At 40.9% G+C, this 19,625-nt stretch overlaps 1 protein-coding gene across 3 annotated transcripts in view; it reads right to left on the minus strand.

The window, feature by feature from the left end:
- Positions 1–1,167: 1,167 nt before the first annotated feature.
- The window catches only part of PARN (poly(A)-specific ribonuclease), a 139,087-nt gene continuing 120,629 nt past the window's right edge, over positions 1,168–19,625 (minus strand). For 2 of the 3 annotated variants that reach the window (XM_081131638.1, XM_081131639.1), the window contains 2 exons: positions 8,839–9,032; positions 1,168–2,158 (listed from right to left, as the gene is read on the minus strand). In XM_081131638.1, the coding sequence (XP_080987764.1) occupies positions 2,106–2,158; positions 8,839–9,032 (247 nt within the window). In that variant the 3' untranslated portion in view covers positions 1,168–2,105. Of the gene's footprint in view, positions 2,159–8,838; positions 9,033–9,838; positions 9,874–19,625 lie in introns of all 3 variants that reach the window. The other variant, XR_013998404.1, reaches the window with a different exon arrangement.

Raw genomic sequence — 19,625 nt, forward strand, 5'->3', positions numbered from 1 at the left:
CTCATTTAATTCTTGCGGCCACCCTGTACGGTAGGCTTACTGTCCTAATTTTATGATTGAGGAAACTGAGGCTCAGAGAGGGTGAATGATGTGCCCAATGACACAGAGCTGGAGCTGAAACAGACTCTCTAGAGGTCCTTCCGAGATTGCGCTCCTCACCTAGCCCCTCTCTGGACAAGTAGCGACAGGGATACAACCTGTATGTCTGCAAAGCTTTCTGAGTAGGAAGCATTGGGTTTCAGGGGCAACGAAGGATTTAATTACCTTAGAACAAGAGGCCCACTTTTCTCCTACTGAAGACCTGGGGTTGTTAGACCCCCTCGATTGGAGTTTCCTGGCAGGATGCCCTCATTAGGCCATTAGTACTTTTCACATAAACATCAATCACAGTCTTTGGTAGGTTTTCCCTCTCACTCACTAGTTAAAAGGAAGTGTCCAGTGCTACCTGTTTTCCCTGTAAGTTCTAATGACACGGCAGAGCTCATCAAGCCCCCTGCCTTGGGATCTTCCTTAACTGCTGGTCTTTCACTCTCCCTTCATATGTCCCCGCTGAGCTGGGTGGGAGCAGTGACACCTCAGAAGGGGTGCTGTCTGGGTTTGTAACTTTGTGACTATCAAACTCCTACAGAAGGGAGAGGACCCTGAAAGGGAAATGTTAAGAGGTTCTTTTTATATATGTGTGTGTTTTTTAATTGATTTCAGAGAGAGGAAGGGAGAGGGAGAGAGATAGAAACATCAATGATGAGAGAGTCACTGATCGGCTGCCTCCTGCACACCCCACGCTGGGGGTCGAGCCCACAACCTGGGCATGTGCCCCGACTGGGAATCGAACTGCAATCTCCTGGATCCTAGGTCGAAGCCATATCGGGCGGGGCAAGAGGTTCTTAACTGGGGAAAGTGTCTTACAAATCTGAATTTGCACACTAGTTTCCAGATTCCGATCAGAATCGTGAGAGCTCAGACTCCTCCCACATAGCCTTTACCACAAGGCCCAGCTCCAGCACCGGGCTCTGACTCACGGAGGCAGGTAGAGGGTTAGAGATAAAAAAGGAAGCTCCAGTGACTTTCCACAGCTTTTCAGGAGTGATCTTTAGACAGAAATGATACCTATGTAGAGATTGAATATGTCATTCACTTATTTTAAAAAAACACACGAGAAAACCAGAATCCTATGAAAATGTTTTTAATTTTCACCTTTTGGAAATACATTTTTTATTTTTATTTCATGATACAAAAATGTTATATATCTAACAACGATTTCTATGAAGCAGCTCTACTGAGGCAGATCCACGAAACTGTCGCCACTGTGATCTGCTGCAACAGAAGCAGGGCTGGTACACGTGGCCTTGCGGTGATGTCACACATGCGCGCGCACATGCCACCTCCTCCCACACAGACAGACAACCACGTGAAGACACTGACAAGTGAACACAGCATTACACATAAAAACAGAAATTAACAATTTTACTTGTCCTGGGGCAAGAAACTCACATCTTAGGAAAAATAACTCTAAGTAAATATGCCCCAGGGCCCAGGCCTAGGGTAAGCTCCTTTATCGGTAGACATCTTCCTACTGGGAAAATAAGCTTGAAAGCATCATATTTTCAGGCAGCTAAGATGGGAAGCAGACAGACAGAACCAATTTCTCCACTAGGAGACGGTAACCACGTGCTAGGACTGCCCCAGAATCTGAGCGTGAGGAGACCACGAAACCTCTTGAAGCAGGAAGGAGCTCAACCCCAAACTCCTGGTCACGGCCCCCAAGACTGTCAGCTCTTTCTGCATAGTTCACAGCCGGCACCCCCATCCGGTGGATTCTCACACACACCAATGCATGACAGGAAAGGTTTCACAGGAGCAACACATAACTGGTTAATAATGCACACCTTAACAGCCTACAGCCGTGCTGAGTGTCAGCAGTAAGTTTACATTAAAAAGGAGGGGAAAAAAAGAGCCAGAGAAACAAAAGCTGAGTTTTTTTGGGGGAGACACACGGTTTTCAGACCCCTCCCACACCACACTCATTAAATACAGTATGGCTTCCAAATGTGCCCGCTGGTTGTCTCCCAGCGACAGCACCGCGACGTGTCTCACTCGGGTCTCGGCTACCACGTGTCAGGAACTTCAAAGAGCGTGGCAGAGCTGTCCGAGACGCCTCCTGGTGGGAAAAGACAAGACAAGATGAACGAGGCGAGGGCAGCACCCGGGGGAGAAGAGAATGGCCAGGGGGGCGGGCAGCTGGGCAGCCACGCGGGAAAGTCCACAGGCGGGTCTTGTCTACGGAGAGCAGCGTCCGGCACACGGAGTGACACCACAGACACAGCCCGGGGAGGGCTAATGAGGAGCCTCCCGCCCCACTGGGCTGCCTCTGTTCATTTTACAACAGGAGTTCACACGGGGACGCTTGCATCTCCTGGTGGCACACACACCATACTCTGCTCGCCGCCAGGCTGGGCACTTGGTTCATTCACTCTTCAGGAAAGCCCCACACGACGGTATAAAATAGCCCCATTTTACAGATGCAAGGAGAGGTTCAGAGAGGCTGAGTGGCTGAGATGGACCTGGATCCTTTCACAGCACCAAGAGCCCCACCGCAGCCCCAGCAGGCCGAGAGTGGAGGGAAGCGGTGAGAGTGGAGGGAAGCTGACCACCAGGGGGTCAGAGATCCCAAAAAGGACAAGGAAGCTAATAGCTGTTTCCAATCTCAGCCAACACTGGCTAAGGTCTTCTTGGACTGAAGGAACCAGTTCCATTACAAACAGTTTCAGCCCAGTTAGAAGCCCTTCTTTTCCACCCATGCCACTTTCTGCAACAGGAACAGCACGGATGGGTCAGGGCCTGGAGCGCCGGTGTCTGGAGCTGGGTGAGTGGGAGCTGGGTGAGGAAACGGCGTGCTCACATGGAAAGTGCAGTGGGCCAGGCGCTCCTGCACTGCTGGTGTGAGGCCTTATTTAAACCATAACTGCAGGGCTGGCAGGGGAAATGGGCAGAGCCAACCCCAGCTGCTAACACTCCAAGATTTCAAAAGGGAAGAGGTCTTTGATGATGCCTAAAGTGGACAGTAACTCTTAAAAAGAGACCGGGTTCCATGTCCCACAAAGTAGGAAATCGCTCAGCTGAGCCTGGCTTCTGTCAGCGACAGGAATGCCTAAAGGTAACTAGATCTAAACACCTGAAGTAACATGGGAATTTCAGCTAAAATGAGAAGTCCCATTTCTGATCACTTATTGAGATAAAATCCAGAGAGACAGGGTGAGCAGACCAGGAGAGGGGTACTTAGTTTTCCTCACTGTGTTAACATGCAAGTCTTGGGACACTCAATAAAGACTGCAAGACTTCTGTGGCGTGAAGATGGGCTGGAGATGACCCACGTGAAAAAGATCCACATGATCCATTTATAAAAGGAATAAAGATTTTTAAAAACACACACAAAAACCGGAAACACTGCCCTCCCTGGAAAAACTAAATACTGCAGGTGACAGGCATAATTGGCCTGACCTCACTCACACATTCAAACAGTACCTATTGGGAGGGAGGAAAATAAACATCAATAAAGGCATTTTATAATTCACATATCAAATAAATAGCAGCCAATTAACCATTATAAAGGTAAAGGCCACAATGCCAAATGTGGGGAACTAAAATAAATCAAAACTAGCCGAGAGGAGGGAAAAAAGATAAATTGCTAAAAGGCTGGATGACTTTGAACAACTCTCACTGCCTCATCTATAAGATGGACTACTTTATGCCCCATAGGACTCGGATACAGCCAAGTCCCCGGCACAGTTTTTCAGGGGACTCATTTTCACAGCCCTGTTTTACTGGCGTGCAAAGAATTATTCAGGAACAATTTTTCTTTTTAAAACAGATACTTGAGGACATTTGCCTCCTGCTATGCTAGACCCCAATTCATACCTTGTATTATATACAAAGATTAACTCAGAATGGATTATACACCTAAATATAAAACCTAAAACTTCTACAAGAAAACATAGGAGAAAATCTTTGCACTCTTGAGTCTGGCAAAGATTTCTTAAATACGACACCAAAGGCACAATGCAAGAAAAAACTGATAAAGTGGATTTTGTTAAAATTTGGGGGCATGCAGGAGGCAGCTGATCAATGTTTCTTTCTCACATTTATGTTTCTCTTGCTCTCCCTTCCTCTCTCTCTGGGGAAAAAAAAAAAAAAGGCAAAGCAAAACATTAACAGAGTATCAAGTAACTTTCTATTTTTTTTCACTTTACAGATTTTCCTAGTGAGCACATTATTTTTATTAACCAAAACAACAAAAGAAATTAAAAAGTGGTCAACACAATAGGTGATTATTTCTGCTTATTTACCTTTCAACTAACTAGAGTGGAGAAGAAGGAACTCCGAGAGTTAAGACATCTCTTCCCTTAGGAGAATCCAAAATGGAATTTAAAAACTACATAGTTCACTGGAAATGTGCCATCGTATAAATCTCTACAGAGTGGAATTCTGTATTCAGAAAGGTCCTTTGGGGTGCCATATAAAGTTTTTAACTAGGAAATGGTCCAAGGGGCCTGGTGACTGGGTGGTTTTCCCCACCCAGCAGGTGGAGCTCACCCTGGATGGCTTACGGGGGCCCCAGAGGGTTGCCAGGAGGAACAGGGAAGCACAAAAATGCACTGAGCAAACTGCCCCATTGCCCAGCCCAACACACACCTCACTTCCCACATTCAGGCTGGAAACCACACTTTAACTGAGTAATTAAAAAGCTCCTTGGGAGGTCTCTAGACTTTCCTAGCCCGATTGCTCAGGTGACCCACAGCAGCAACCACAGATCTCGTTTCTGACTCTAAGGAGACCTGTATTAGCACGAGGAGATTGCTACTCGATGGAGATTCTAAGTTTTTATATTCTGGCCCTGTGGGTTTGAGCTTGAAAAGTTCAGCAGATTAGTCAAAACTCCAAAGAAACCCACGGTTCTGCGCAAACAGTTAAAGGTCTAATGTGTTGTGTTTTAAATGCAAGGGGGAGAAAGACTTGGACCAACATTCTATCATATGACAGACGGTCAATAGGAAGGGTCAGTGGCTCTTGGCATTCCTCCGCGGCCGCTGCCCACAGGGTGCGGACAGAACCTCCAGCCATCGGACTGCGTCGGTACTGTGAGCAGCCAGCCTGCTCAGTGTGGGGCCACTCCTGTCGGCCTGTAGGCGAGGCTGCGGCTTCTCCAGGCCCTGCGGACACTCCACCTAGTCAGCAAGAACCAGTGTGCTATGGCAGCCCACCCATTAAACACCGCCTGGGGAACATTTCCCAGAGAAAGTTTATTCCAGCATAAATGGAACAGAGAACTGTTTTCCTTTATGTACCAACAGGGGATGCACCTTGAGTTCCTTAGAGGAAACGTACATAGCACTATCAATCTGCACGAATCGTAATAAATATAAAAGAAGGGGGCTTACATTACGTATTTGCTTCCTGAAAATAGGATAGGAACAGCAAAGCCCAAGAGAAAAATATTTACTAAGTACATAATATGTACATAAAACAGAAGCTCCAAACGGAAGCGGTCACTTGGAATTTCCTTTTTTTTTTTTTTGGTTAATCTTCACCTGAAGGTATTCTCTCCAGTTTTTTTTGTTTTTTGTTTTTTTTAGAGAGAGTAGAAGTGGAGGAGGGAGGGGGAAGAGAAAGAGAGAGAGAAATATCAATGTGAGAGAGACACACGGACTGGCTGCCTTCCTACATGGGCCCCAACTGGGGCCAGAGATCGAACCTGCAACCCAGGTATGTGCCCTTAACTGGGAATAGAACCCACAACCCTCTGCTGGCAGGTTGACGCTCTAACCCCTGAGCCACACCAGCCAGGGTGGTCGCTTGGACTTTTATCGCATGACTTCATCATTTGAAAGTCCAGGTTGGTAGTTGTTTCTGATCCAGAACAGCTGCCAGAAATTCACACCTTTGAACATAAAGAACCGTTTGCTTCCTCTGGTGCCATGTGTGAGCTCCGGGTCAGACAGTCCTCACCCCCACCCCGGCTGTATCTGACTTGGGCAGTTGATAACGCTCTGAGCCTTGGTTTCCTACAGAAATGGAATATGAAATGAATACCTTATCAGGTTTTTCTAAGGACTAAACAAGGTAACAAAGGACTTTCCTAGTACACGCCTGGTATATTATTTAAACTTAAATAGTAATTTGGGTCATTTTGTTATCTAGAAAGGGGTCTAATACTTAACTCTTCATGTACCTTAGGTATTAAAATGTATAACTAAGGAAAATGGGACTGTTTTGTGTGGGGTTTACTGAGCATCCTTTGTCCTAGGATTGCCACAGTACACAACTTTCTATGGTCTTACTTTTTGCTAGGTCCTCCTTGGAAAAGAGAAAATTCCCTATAGATGAAGCCTTGTCTTTTATGGCTTTCATGCCCTCACTGACAGGGCTGGGCACGCCACACACCTCTGTGAATCCCCTGAGTACCTGTCAAGATACTCTCCCAGTAGAAGAGGCCAGACCTGACGCCTTAACCTGTCTCTGTAGGACACTTTCCCACCCGTACCAGACTATCACAGTTCCAGCCAGTGCCCACGAATGGCCCTCACAGCTCTGGGACATGAGAGTTGAACACAAACAAATCCTTCACAAAGGCTGAACTTGGTCCTCTCACTATCACAGGACCTTATTAAAGTGACCAAGCAATCAAAGTTGGTTGATTCCACAGCTTCAGCACCTGATCGCTTGACCTACATCCTGCTAATACTGTAAGAACTAAATGCTTACAACAAACCAACAGGAAAGGATCCATTAGACTTCTACCCTGGCCCTGCCGGAAGGTCTAACTCGGTGAGTGGTGCTCCAGAAGAAAGCTCAATTCTCTCAAGTTCTCTGCTTCAATTCAAAGTTGTCAAGGTGTTTCTCTCTCTCTTTTTTTAGCAGGACTGACAATGAAGTACAAAATCTATCATTTTTTTGGTTCATATCTTGTGGCAGTGACACTTTACTGTCAATGGGAGAGGAAGAAAAAAACCTATTTTAATGACGGTATTATAAATTCAAACCCCCAAATAGCTCACATGAAGTTTTCACTTAAAACGATGAAAGTTATAAAAGGAGCTAATCTATTAATGCAGTCTATTATTAGGTATTTTAATACCTTTAAGATTATGCTGAGATAGAAAAAAAAAACCCTGAAATCTTGTCCCTGAGAAGTAATAGATAAGCTGAAAAATTCAAAAGAGAACAAGATATGAAGGAAAGGAATAGAGGAGGGAGCCTCCCCCAATCATGCTTAGAGTGATCTCTAAGTCATACTAACAATATTTAACATGTTGAACAGGTACAATCAGCAGTGGTAACAAGGTATCACATATGAAGGCTAAGTATGTTACAGATTAAAAACTCCACTATTTATTTTAAGGAAAAAAAGAGATACATATAAAGGGAGACACCCTGATTCAAGGAGAAGAGCTGGAATATTCAATTCAGGCTTCAACTAAGAGTTTAACGTTTTCAGTTAAGTTAGGTGTCAGCATACTGTACAAAAAGCTTATGCGACATTTTGCTGCTTCTTTGATTTCATTAATATTAATGAGATGCAGAGAACTCCCTATAGTTAGATTGGGCCACATGCAAAAACAGGAATGAACTGAAATACAAGTTCCTAACTTGGGTATGAATCAAGTTCCACTGCTTTACTACCTTTCTTTGGTTTGGTTGTTGGTTCTGCTCACCAGGATGACTGTCAGGATGTAAGAGGTAAAGGACAGGAATAATGGCAGATAGGTCGGTGGCCTCTTATCCCGAGTAGACAATACGAAACTGTGCTTACAAGCACCGGCTTTCTTATAGGGCAGAATTAAGGGCTCTGTGACCCTGGGCAAGTCAGTAATTCTTTAGGCCTCTGTTTGCTTAATTGTAAACCGGCCCATGATGACTATCTCAGATATTTACATGAAAGAATTTCTGTTAAGCATTAGGTGTCATGCTGGATCCTTGGCAAGCAGTCAGTCAGCAGCCGCTGTAATTGCCGTCACTGTGACTGGTGCCTCACCAGGTCATGGCCGGATCTGACAAGCAGGCTCCTTCCTCCCTCACACTCCGGCCGTGTATTGGGTCTGGGCACGAGAGCTGAGTTAGGCCATGGACCCTCCATAGCGTGTCTGGGTGACAGAGAGGACGTGTGTTTCAGCTTCAGGTGGGCTGAGGCTCACCTCCTGGGTCTGCTTCTTATTAGCAATTACATGGACCTGCAAGTGTTTCTCCACCTCTCTGAGCCCAGACACCTGCATTGTTGAAACAAGGATGACAATTCCCTATGTCTAGGCTGTTGTAAGAACGAAATTAAATAAGGAGAGAAAAAGACTCCTACTACAGCATCTAGCACATAGTAAGCTCACAGCATGTGCTAATTTCCTGTTTCCTTTGCTCCTTATATAATTCTGCTTATGAGAGCAATCCAGGCTGCCTGGGTTTTCGTGGGAACAGTGAAAACTCTGCTACTGAAAATAACATGTGTAGGAGTAGGCCTCTGTGCAAATTTAAATGTACATTTAAAATCTGGAGGCTACTTTAAGCACATCAGCAAAACCTCTAACCTATGGAGGAGAGAGAGAAGATACCAAAATGGACTAACCATCTTTAACCAGGAGGCCCCCACCAAGTCTTCTCTTCCAAGAGCCAGGACTTTTAAGGGATTCTTCAAATTCAATTAAACTGGTCCTAAAAACACCTGGTCCCACAGAAGGCCACATGGGCCTTGCTACCAATAGAAGCCCTGCTATAATCTCTCCCACAAAATACGAGTTTCTAGAGCCCCAAAGAGCACACAACTTTAGAACTTTAGAAATAACTGATACAAACCTGCTGGTGAAAGATCCTTCTTCATTCTTTTAAATTTCTTGGTCTTTTTCCTTCCCTCGGAAGGGGGTTCTACACAGGAATCTGTCTGCTCAAGCTCAAGGTCAGAAATCTCTCCCGACATGCTGGCCTCCAAGCCAGCCTCTGCTTGACTGAGACTCCGCTTTCTCTTTCCTCCTGTGCTGGCAGCTGTGGGACTGAAATGCAAACAGTGGGACAACATGAAAGGTGTTAAGAGTAACAGGAAGACTAGCCTATAAAAATACTTTAATACTCTTAATTCTATTAACACTTAACTAGCAATCAACAGCATGGGCAGCTACTGCCTGTGTGTGTTAGTTAAGACCTTATTATGAACTGAAGTCTAAAAGTTTACCCAGGACAAGCTTATTCAGAAGGAAGTTCTACATTATGCTTGTGTAGAGATCTATGCAAATCTAAGCTCTTCTTAGTGCTTACAGGATAAATTTTTAAAGACAACCCCTGGTCTCTATTTTGGTAGAGCTACTATAACGAAATAATCTTGATTACTTTAAATCAGCAGCTAGTACTGTTACCTTCATGACTGCCTAATGGATACACAGCAGAACGGAAGAAATCGTGAGTCAGTTATCACACTGCTCATGCATTTGAATACAGTTACAGGGCATACCCCACCTTCCTATAATTCCAAAAAAGTGCCAAATTTATAATTAAACCTGGCTTCATTTTTTAAAGCTTTACAGGATTGGACATATTGAATTAAATCAGATTATATGTCCCAATTTTTCCTTAAGAAAATATGTTCCCTGAAATATAACTTGTTAAAAACAGAGACCACATGGCCAGTGTGAGTCCTGTCTCTTCTAAATGAGTCTTATAAATAGATTTTTTTTATTATAGCCCCCAAGTTATGAAAAGCATAAAAAAATCAAGTCATTCCACTTCGAACATTCTCCTACTTAAGCCTTCTCCCAAAGTGGACACTTCACAATGTTATATATAAAAAACTCTGGCTACCTACCCAATTATGTAGTATTCTGGTCAGGACTGTATAACCTGAATGCAATCATAAAGAAACATCATACAAACCCAAATGAAAAATACTTTATTGAAAAAACACGTATGGGGGGCTGGTGTTCTTTAAAAATGTCATAAAAAAAGACTAAAGAGGCGGGAAAGCTAGATGGCACATATTATATAGACTGGAACTTAGACTGGATCATAGACTGAATCTTATACCGGAGGGGAAAAAGCTAACAAAATCATATTGGATCAAATAATAAAACAGGTATAATCAGTAGGTTAAATATTAGATCAATGTTAAACTACTGAGGTTGGTAAGGTCCTCTCAAATAGTTAAAAAAAAAAATAGTATTGGAGGTGGGGGTTTGGCAGGGAGATGGAGAGAGAAAGGAGACAGGGAAGGAGAGAATGCAATACAGAGGATATGTGTACAGAAAGCCCTCAGTTAACCACTTCGATCGGTTCTGTGACTTTAAACTGATGTACAATGAAATCAATTTTACCACAGGTTAATTGATATAAACAGGAGTTAAGTTCCAATGGCATCTCATCAACGTTACAATGAAACAACATAGAACAAAATGATGAGGTCCTGCCATATCCAGATAGAGAGAGGGAGGGGAGAGGGAGGAAGAGAGAGCATGTGTACACAAAGCAAAAAACAAATGCAGCAGTGTGTTAATAGATGTTTCTGTATAAAGAGTATATATATGCATTATCTTCGTAATATCATTAGATAGGACAAGGGTCTCAAGGTCTGGACAGTTTTAAATGTTATTCTTGCTAAATGTTAAAGTGTAGCACAGTATTTTGTAGATGCAACTGTAAAGAGAATGAGCTTGACAGGACTCAACCACATAAGCGCAGCAAACTGCAAAAAAACAAATCAACATGTAATTGACAAAATAGTGTATATAAACAATGGCTAACCCTCCCTTCAAAGAGCTTTGGATAGGAATCCCCTTTCTCCTTCCCTTGCTGCAAGTAAATAAAAGTACCTTGCAACAACCACATCTCATTCTTGAATAAAAACCCCCAAGAGATGAGCCCCCTGAGTTCGGTAACAATATTTGCGTGACTTTTTTAAAGTTTGAAATTATTTTCAAGTTAAAAGCCAAAAAAATTATCGAGAAGCATAATGTGTAACAAGAAAAAGTAAATTTCATTGAATATCTTCTCAGACCTGCTGCGACACAATCTAGGACTGAAGTGCGTGTGTATTGATACACAACTAATAAATATATTGTCAACCTATTAATACAAGAAAGGGGATACCTTGACCATTAACAAAATGTCTCATTTGATACAAATGAACGTCAATCCAGCCACCCTGGCTCACACCCTCAGTCAGCACCTGTCCCTTTTCGGTCTTCAATGCCTGAGCCCTTCTCCTTCAGAGAAACTCATCCCCTCATTAATTAGCATTCCACCCCCTTAATAAGTGCCTCCCCTGGGCCACCCTCAAACAGCCTCCAGTCCTACCCATTTTATTTCTACCTACCAGCAGCCCAGCTCTTTCCTCACCCACTGATATTGGGGGCCCTCCCTATCTTGCCCCAGACTCAAAACAGGATCCTAATTGGCCAGTCTCCCTCTCCTCTTCTTTCCAGTCTCTCTTCCCCTTCAAAGCCACTCCTTCCAATGTTGCCAAACTTCTTCCAAAGCAGAAATTTGATCAAGGTGTTCCCAGCTAAAAAACATCTATGGCTCTCCACTACAAACCTAAATTTAAACTGCTTGGAATCACTGTCATCTGGGTCCCAATCTGCTTTTCTAGCCTTATCTTCCACTAGGCAGTCGAGGTGCAAATATAACATACATTGGCCTTAATGAATTCCATTACATGCACATTCCCATATATCCACCATCCCTTTAGAGAGTTTATCAGTGCCAGTATTGCCTATATTCCCCATTCCAGTGTCGCTGTTTGTGACAAGTCCCTAATGCCCATCTCTTCCTGCTCAAACACCACTAGCCTCGAGAATGTTCCCCAGTTTCTCTGCCTAGTGTTCCCTTCCTTCCATGCTCCCCATAACACTCAGTTTGTCTGTCTCAAGGGGGCTTTAAGTCACCCACCATTTATAATAAACAAAAATTGGGAATAATGCAGGTGTCCATCAACAGCAGAATGGAAAAAAATAAACTGTGCTGCATACATACAATGAAATACAATTCAGCATTCAACAGCAAGGAACTACTGAAATTTATAAAAACATGGATGAAACATTCTAAGTGAATAAACCCTTAACAGACAAGAGTGGGTATTTCATAATTCACTTATATGAAATTCCAGAAAAGGCTAAATTAATCTATGGAATTCAGAAGAATGGCAGGGGTGGTGGAGGGGCAGATAGGGCTTGACTAGGGGAACATGAGGGGACATTCTGAGGTGATGTTAATGCTCTTTCTTTATAGGAGTATGCTTTTGTCAAACACCAGGTGGATAGTCTCTAAACATGGGATTGACTGCTTTAATTTTAGCATTAACTGGCAAATGATTTTGTAGGAATTTGCTGGAGTATACTGTTTTTATCCTAACCATAGGTTCCTGCGACATTTTTGCCCAATAAGGCCCATGAATCTGTAAGGTTCCTCTCCACAAACATCTGAGAGTCTACTGTGCTTCAGAGACTATGCTAGAATCTTGCCTCTGGAAGTTTCTTTTTTTTATATAACTTTTAAGTTTACAAAGCATTTTCATACATTCTCTCAATTAATTTGGAACATATTTCTTAGTTCCTAATTTGTAGTTTCTGCTTTCAAATAAGAATCCTTTGCTTTCTAAGAAGGGCTATTATTTATGGGACATCCTGCCTGAGAAAGCCCTCGGATATGTCTGAAATAATGCATTTCATATGTTTGCATACTGTGGACCCTGAGAAAGATACCTACTAAAAAGGGTTCCTGGTGGCTAACTGGGCTCAAATTTTTAAAAACGGTGCCTAGCAGTTATTACTATGCAGGGGCCTCTCATAGAAACTGCACTTCCAGAGATACCTGCACTGAACTGCCAGCCCGCCCTGTGTTCCTGCCGCCCTTAGGAAGGAGCTCCTGGGATCCTGCTGCAACCAACAGGACTGAGGCTCTCCCCATCCAACCAGAGCTGCACAGCTGAAGCCCCATCAACATCCTCACTAACGGATCAGAGTAGCTCTATTTTGATCAATCAGGAAAGTGTCTTTTGGACCAAACTGTGAGGATCTGAAATCCTCATTTGCATGAGGACAGACCAATCAGGGACCAGGGGTGGGTACTTCTGTCTATATAAGCCAGCTCTCCTCTGGCTCTGAGAGCCCGTTTTCCCTTCCCTCCGAAGACTGCATTCCCCCCCCCCCAGTGGAGGGGGCCTGGCTCCAGAGCCGCCTGGCCCCAGGGCTAGCTCACAGCCATGCTGTATCACAGTTGAGCTGTTTAGCACTGAATAAAGTTTCCTTTTTCACTGCACCCCTATTTCAGGATTCCTGTTGGCATTGATTTGGCACCAATGCCCATCGGTTGACAATATTCATTTGTATATATATGTATGTAATATCCACAGTAACATAAAATGTTCTCAACTATCATTCTCTAATAAAAATAAAAGCTATGATTATATCCCATATAGCTTAACTAAAGCAGTTTTGGATCACAAGTTTCTATCATACATTAAAAACTAGATATATGAAGTGCTACCTTTAATATTTTAATTCTTTAAACATTTTTAAGATACAGTTGTTTGTGTGCGTGTGTGTATTACGTATAGACATTCTCAATACATATATGTTAATAAGATACTTTTGTACGAATTGACTTCAAAGGTCAAAAATCAAAATAAGATCAGGCAAAACAACCTCCCATTAGTCTGAGTTCATTTTGCATGCAAACTTATAATGCACGAAGTGAGCCATTTTACAAGGAATATGAAGAACACTGTTAAATCCATATTATTAACAATGCAGCAACTACATACAAATTCTGCAAGATTCTCCATTAACTTCTTCATTTTAGCAGAAAAACTGTTTGTTAATAGAAAGTTCACATTCACAAGCTCCTTCAATAAAACCATAAAAATCTATCTGCTCCATGAAATTTCTCCCTTTTATTTTTTTTAATGTTTTTTTATTTTAGAGGGAGAGGGGGAAACATTAATGTGAGAGAGAAACATTGATCAGCTGCCTTCCCCACAGGGGATCCAGCCCACAACCTGGGCATGTGCCCTGACAGGGGATCGAACCTGTAACCTTTCGGGGCCCAGGACGATGCTCAATCAGCTGAAACACACCAGTCAGGGCCCCTTTATTTTAAATTAAGGTATTATTTACACGCAATGAAATTCACACATTTTAAGTGTACAGTTTGGTTAATTTGGGGAATTGTATATAACCATGTATGCACTACTACAATCAAGATATAGAATAGTTCCCTTTTTCAAAGGCCCCACCTCCTAATATCATTGCACTGGGGTTAAGACTTCAACATGAATTGGGGAGGGGGGGCGCGGAAGGGGGAAGAAATGCAATTCAGTCCACAACACAAGGTCACTAAGATTTTATTAGTTTCAATCCTCACATTTAGATCTATAAGTCATTTTAAGCTCATTATATATGTGGTGTGATATAACAGTGGAAGTTTATTTTTTTTACATACCATTATCCAATAGTTTTAGCACTATTTGTTGGCAAAACTAACCTTTAGCTATTGGATCACCAGCAGCTTTGTCAGAAAATTTTAATTTTCCAAATTCCCAACAGTTATTAATCTTCAGGATTTGATAACAAGAAATAAAAATTCCCAAATCATCAATTATTCTACATATTTTAATCGCACTTTATTATGTCTTTTTAAATAATAATGAGTTATCATAAAACAGTGACTCACTTTTCTGTGATAGGGTTATATTAAAAGTTTTAGGGGGTGGTTTGGTAAAGTAAGATATAAGAAAAAGTACATGAGTTATTATGAACCAATATACTGTGAAAAAATTATATATTTCAATAAATAATCTCTACCTGATATACACACTTAGTAATAGAAAATTAAAAGATTAAAACATTAGCACCAAAGAGATGCCCAATAAATATCATTTAAACATTAAAAGATGTCATAAATAGTTAATATTTAAAAGTTATTCTCAAAGAGATTTTAAACCACACAAGTTTTAATTGCTAATATTTGTCTTGTGACAAACATTCCAGATATAAAAGAGTTTCTTTCACATTGCGCTAATGTGGGTCAAATTGTTCTGAGTGTGTCCAAAGCTAATACAAATTGGGCGTTAGACTACACATTGCTTCATATAAGCTCATTTCCTTTTTGTAGAAATAGAAATATTTTGTCTGCTTGCCTTGATTTTGGTCTTGCTGTTAAAACTGATATTGCTTGTCCTAATTCATATTTTAGATCAGCTTATTTCACACTGGAGTATTCCACAGTGATATTTACAACTTGTCTTTGTGTTTCTTCTGCAAACGTATTTACAGAGAACAGTAGCTTACAGCAAATATTTAAACACTGAAACGCCATTGGATTCTGTTGTAAGATAATGTAACATTCTGATATCCTAGAACAAGGTTAACAGCACTACTACACAGAAACATGTTTCAAAATTGCCAATTTAAGGATAGCTTCCAAAACTTATTATTTCTTGGAACAAGACTTACAGGGTTTTTATAAAGTATACTAATGTGTATAAATTCATTAACATATTTTTATTGATAAGAATGACTCGCTGTTAGCAGATAGGGCCACAAACACACTTCTAACACAGCGACAGTGATAAGCAAGAATGATTAATTTGATTGTGGCCCCTTCTACATCCTTTCTCTAGTCCTGGCTTTAGAAATGTTGACCTTAACCTCTGATGTTGATTCCACTCCTGTTTTCAACTTCATGTCAGTGGATTCCTTTGAACTAGTAATGCTTATGTTGATGGTTAAACTTTAATTCCCACAGATTTTTTTTTCCTTTACCCTGATTTCTCAACTGATTATTCCCACAATTTGGAGTAACATACAAATGTCCCTGAAAATGCCAGGAAGGAATTCCTGCATGAAAGCACTATTGGAAATCAACTGACCACACATGTTTTGCTTTTTTTCTGGACTATTCTGTTTCATTATCTATTTGTCTTTCTTTATGGCAGCACCACCGTGTCTTTATTTCTGTAGCTTTATAGTAAGTCTTAAAGATAAAGTTAAGTTCTTTCGTTGGTTGGGAGGTTCATGCTGCTGGAAAAAATACCAGCCACCTCTCATTTCCAGGGGCTGCCCAGTTTTAAAATTCTCTCCTTTTGAAACTTGTATATGCCCATTTGAAGCTGAGCATGTGTTTTCTTTCCCATTTTACAGACAAAAAAAGCTCATCCTCAGAATAAGTGCCTTCCCCTAGGTCATAAGTTAAATAGATCTGAGATTGTCCTCCAAGCCCAGTGCTTTTTGCATAGCCTCCCTTCCCACCCACATCGTTCCAGAAAGGGACCCCCTCAGAAAGGCTTTCCCTGACCCCGAGGAGCCCGAGCAGCCCCTCTCCCTGTAGCATTCATCCTCTACTTTCTGCTTCCCTTCTAAAACTCATCTCTGCCTGTGCTTTTTATTTATTTCTCTCTCTCTGCCACTAGAATGCAAGTTCTGAGAGAGCAGGATCTCACACTCATTGTTGACCATGGGGTCCTCAGCACCTGGCACATAGCCTTATAGAGCAAGTCCTCTGCAATCAAGGCTTGTTGAATGGATGAAATAAGTGGATGCTTCCCCCCAAAAGCAACAGGGTAAATGACAAACAACAAGTTGCTTATTTCGTCCTGAATTATATATAATATTAACATGATTTACATTTTGGTATACAGCTAACTTCCCCAGTCCGGATAACACCATATTTCCTACTAGACGTAAGTAAGGGAAAGAGGGAATGTCCCACTATACAAACCAACTCACACAGCAAAGTGAACTGGAAAAATCTGGGGAAGTGGGAGCTAGAAAATGCATCTTCATTGTTTTCACAAACTCATGCTGAATTCAAATTCCACAAGCATGACTGCTTCTGTGTTTTCAGGCCTGATCTGGGTGAATGAGGCGAGGACATTGGATAGCCTATGCCTTGGAGATTGCTGATATCTGTGACTATTATTTCTAATAAGAAATTTTATTTCGAAGAGCAAAATTAAACATTAAATAAGCTCTATCTGTTTGATAGCTACTCAAGTAATAAAGAACATCTTTTGTGGAATGGGAGTTTGTGGGGTATGTGTGGGGGGGAAGGAGAATGTTATATATGTGAGTATGTGCTCAAATCCTAGGTATAAAGTTGACTTGCAAATGTGAGATTGGCCTACGTAAGAGAAAAACTGGTTCTGGGTTACAAAGAATCAATGGCATTCAATTAGAAATACTTTTTACAAGAACTTGGTTTGAATAAACAATTCCCTATTGCTAACTCACTTTAATTCAACATAGAAAAGATTAATTGATAACAAACATGACGGAAATTAATACTAATTCCTAAATTAAGAACTTACACTCAACATACAATTAATTAAAGCTGAATACAGAACATCTGAAATTTTCAGAAGCTAGTATGAATTTTGCTTTGTACTAAAATTTAACCTTGATTCTGATGAAAGTATTTGCTAATGAAACCAGTAATGTAATCAAAGTTATAGGAGGGAAAAAATAGCAACTCCTCCAATATCAAAAGCTCAACTATTTCATAAAATAAACTGCTTTTAAAATTTTTCCAGGAAATTAAACATAACCAATCAAACACATATTTATTTGTAGAGAGATATAAATATCTTCATAAAAGCACACAGAACAGGAGAAGCAGCATCATAAACTGGAATGTTAGCTCACTTTGGAGATGACAAGTAGGGAGAAGAGTGCTGAAGAACTTTGCATAGATCAGGAAACCAAAATCTAAGTGCTCTGTAAAAGGCTGATTCACCCAATAGAGCCCTGCAAAGTCTCAGCAAATAACAAGCACCAGATTTCTGAAACAAGCAGATAATAAGGACTGGCACTATGTTGACAGGAAGAAAGGCTGGACTAGGATCCCCACCCCATCCCTGGGAGACCAGGTCACTGGCATTCCTCCAGGCCAGCAGGAGTTGGGCAGGAAGTTGCGTTTGGAGAAGGTGATCCTCTCACAGCGGCACCGGGTCCAGTAGTGGAGACTGGCAGTGAGTGGAGAAATAAGAACTAGTGTGGAAGGTAGCATACTGATAAGTGAGGCCTCCGGCTTCCTTCTGCCCATCAGTACCCAAAACACCACAGCAGTCAGGCCTATCTGCCCCAAGCTATACATTAATCTCTATAAAACCTGAATCATCAAATTTAATACTGAATGCTTTCCCCCTAAAATCACAAACAAGACACAGATGTTGGCTCTCACTACTCATATTCAACACTGTTCTAGAAGCTGTAATCAATGCAGTAAGTCAAGAGAAAGAAAAAAAATTCATATAGTCCTTTGGACAGGGAGAAATACAATTATCTTTTTTTGCAGATATGATTGTCTAAACAGAAAAATACCAAATAGTCTATGAAATGTTATTAGAACTAATAAGAGAATTTAGTACGGTCCAAGGATATAGGGTCAAAATATACAAATCAATTTTATTTTTTACATTAGCAATGAACTGAAAATTGAATTAATTAAAAAACCTATGATTTAAAGAGCATCAAACAGCAAAATACTTAGAGACAACTCTAATAAAACATATGTAAAATTTGTATGCTTAAAACTATAATAAACTAATGAGAGAAATGAAAGAAAGCCTAAATAAACAAAAAGATATACCACATCCATGGATTGGAAGATGCAAGATACTTAAGATGTTAATTCTTCCCAAATTGATCTATAGATTCAACACAATCCCAGAGTCCTAGCAGGCTTGTAGAAATCAACAAGCTGACTCTAAACTTTTTGTGGAAAAATGAAGGATTTAGAATAAACATTTTTTTTTTAAAAAAAAGAATAATAAGATTGAAGAATTTACTATCTGATTTCAATACTCATTATAAATATAATACTCTAGACAGTGTGGTACTGGTAAAAGGATAGACATATAGATCAATCGAACAGAATAGAGTCCAGAAATTTTATACACACATGCACGCACACACTTCCCCAACTGATTTTTGACAAAGGAGTCAAGGTAATTCAGTAGAGAGAAAAACGGTCTTTTGAAATAGTGGTGCTCAACAAATGGACATGTATATGTAAAAAATGAACTTGTACTCATGCTTCACACTGTATATAAAAATCAATTCAAAATAGATCGTATGTCTAGACATAAAACAAAAACTATGAAACTGATAGGAAAAAAGATGAAAAAAATCTTTGTGACCCTAGTTTAGGCAACAATTTCTTATGTAGATCATAAAAAGTATAAGCCATAAAGAAAAGCATAAGCCCCAGAGAAAAGATATAATTACAAAGCCAACTTTTCACTTCATCACTCTATAGAGATAAACCATTAATAAGATCTGCCTTCACACCCAGAGCTTATCACCCCTTTTTAATTCATTCTTAAATAATAGACAGCCAAAATTAGCCAAATATTTGAAGAAAGCCTTCAACATGAGAGACAAAATCCAAAACAGACCAATATGCAGACAGAAAAAATTATGAGGAAACAGAAACAATGTTAGGAACTAAGGAAAACTTAAAAAACTACAGGCAATCCTTGCTTTGCACATACTATTGGACCAAAAAAATGACTGGGCAATCTGCTATATCTGCATGTCACTGGATAAACAGAAAAATCAAGAAGTAACAATAAGTATATTACTATTTGGAAAAACAGGTAA

Source organism: Miniopterus schreibersii, assembly GCF_964146895.1.
Source record: "Miniopterus schreibersii genome assembly, chromosome: 3".
Lineage (NCBI taxonomy): Eukaryota > Metazoa > Chordata > Mammalia > Chiroptera > Miniopteridae > Miniopterus > Miniopterus schreibersii.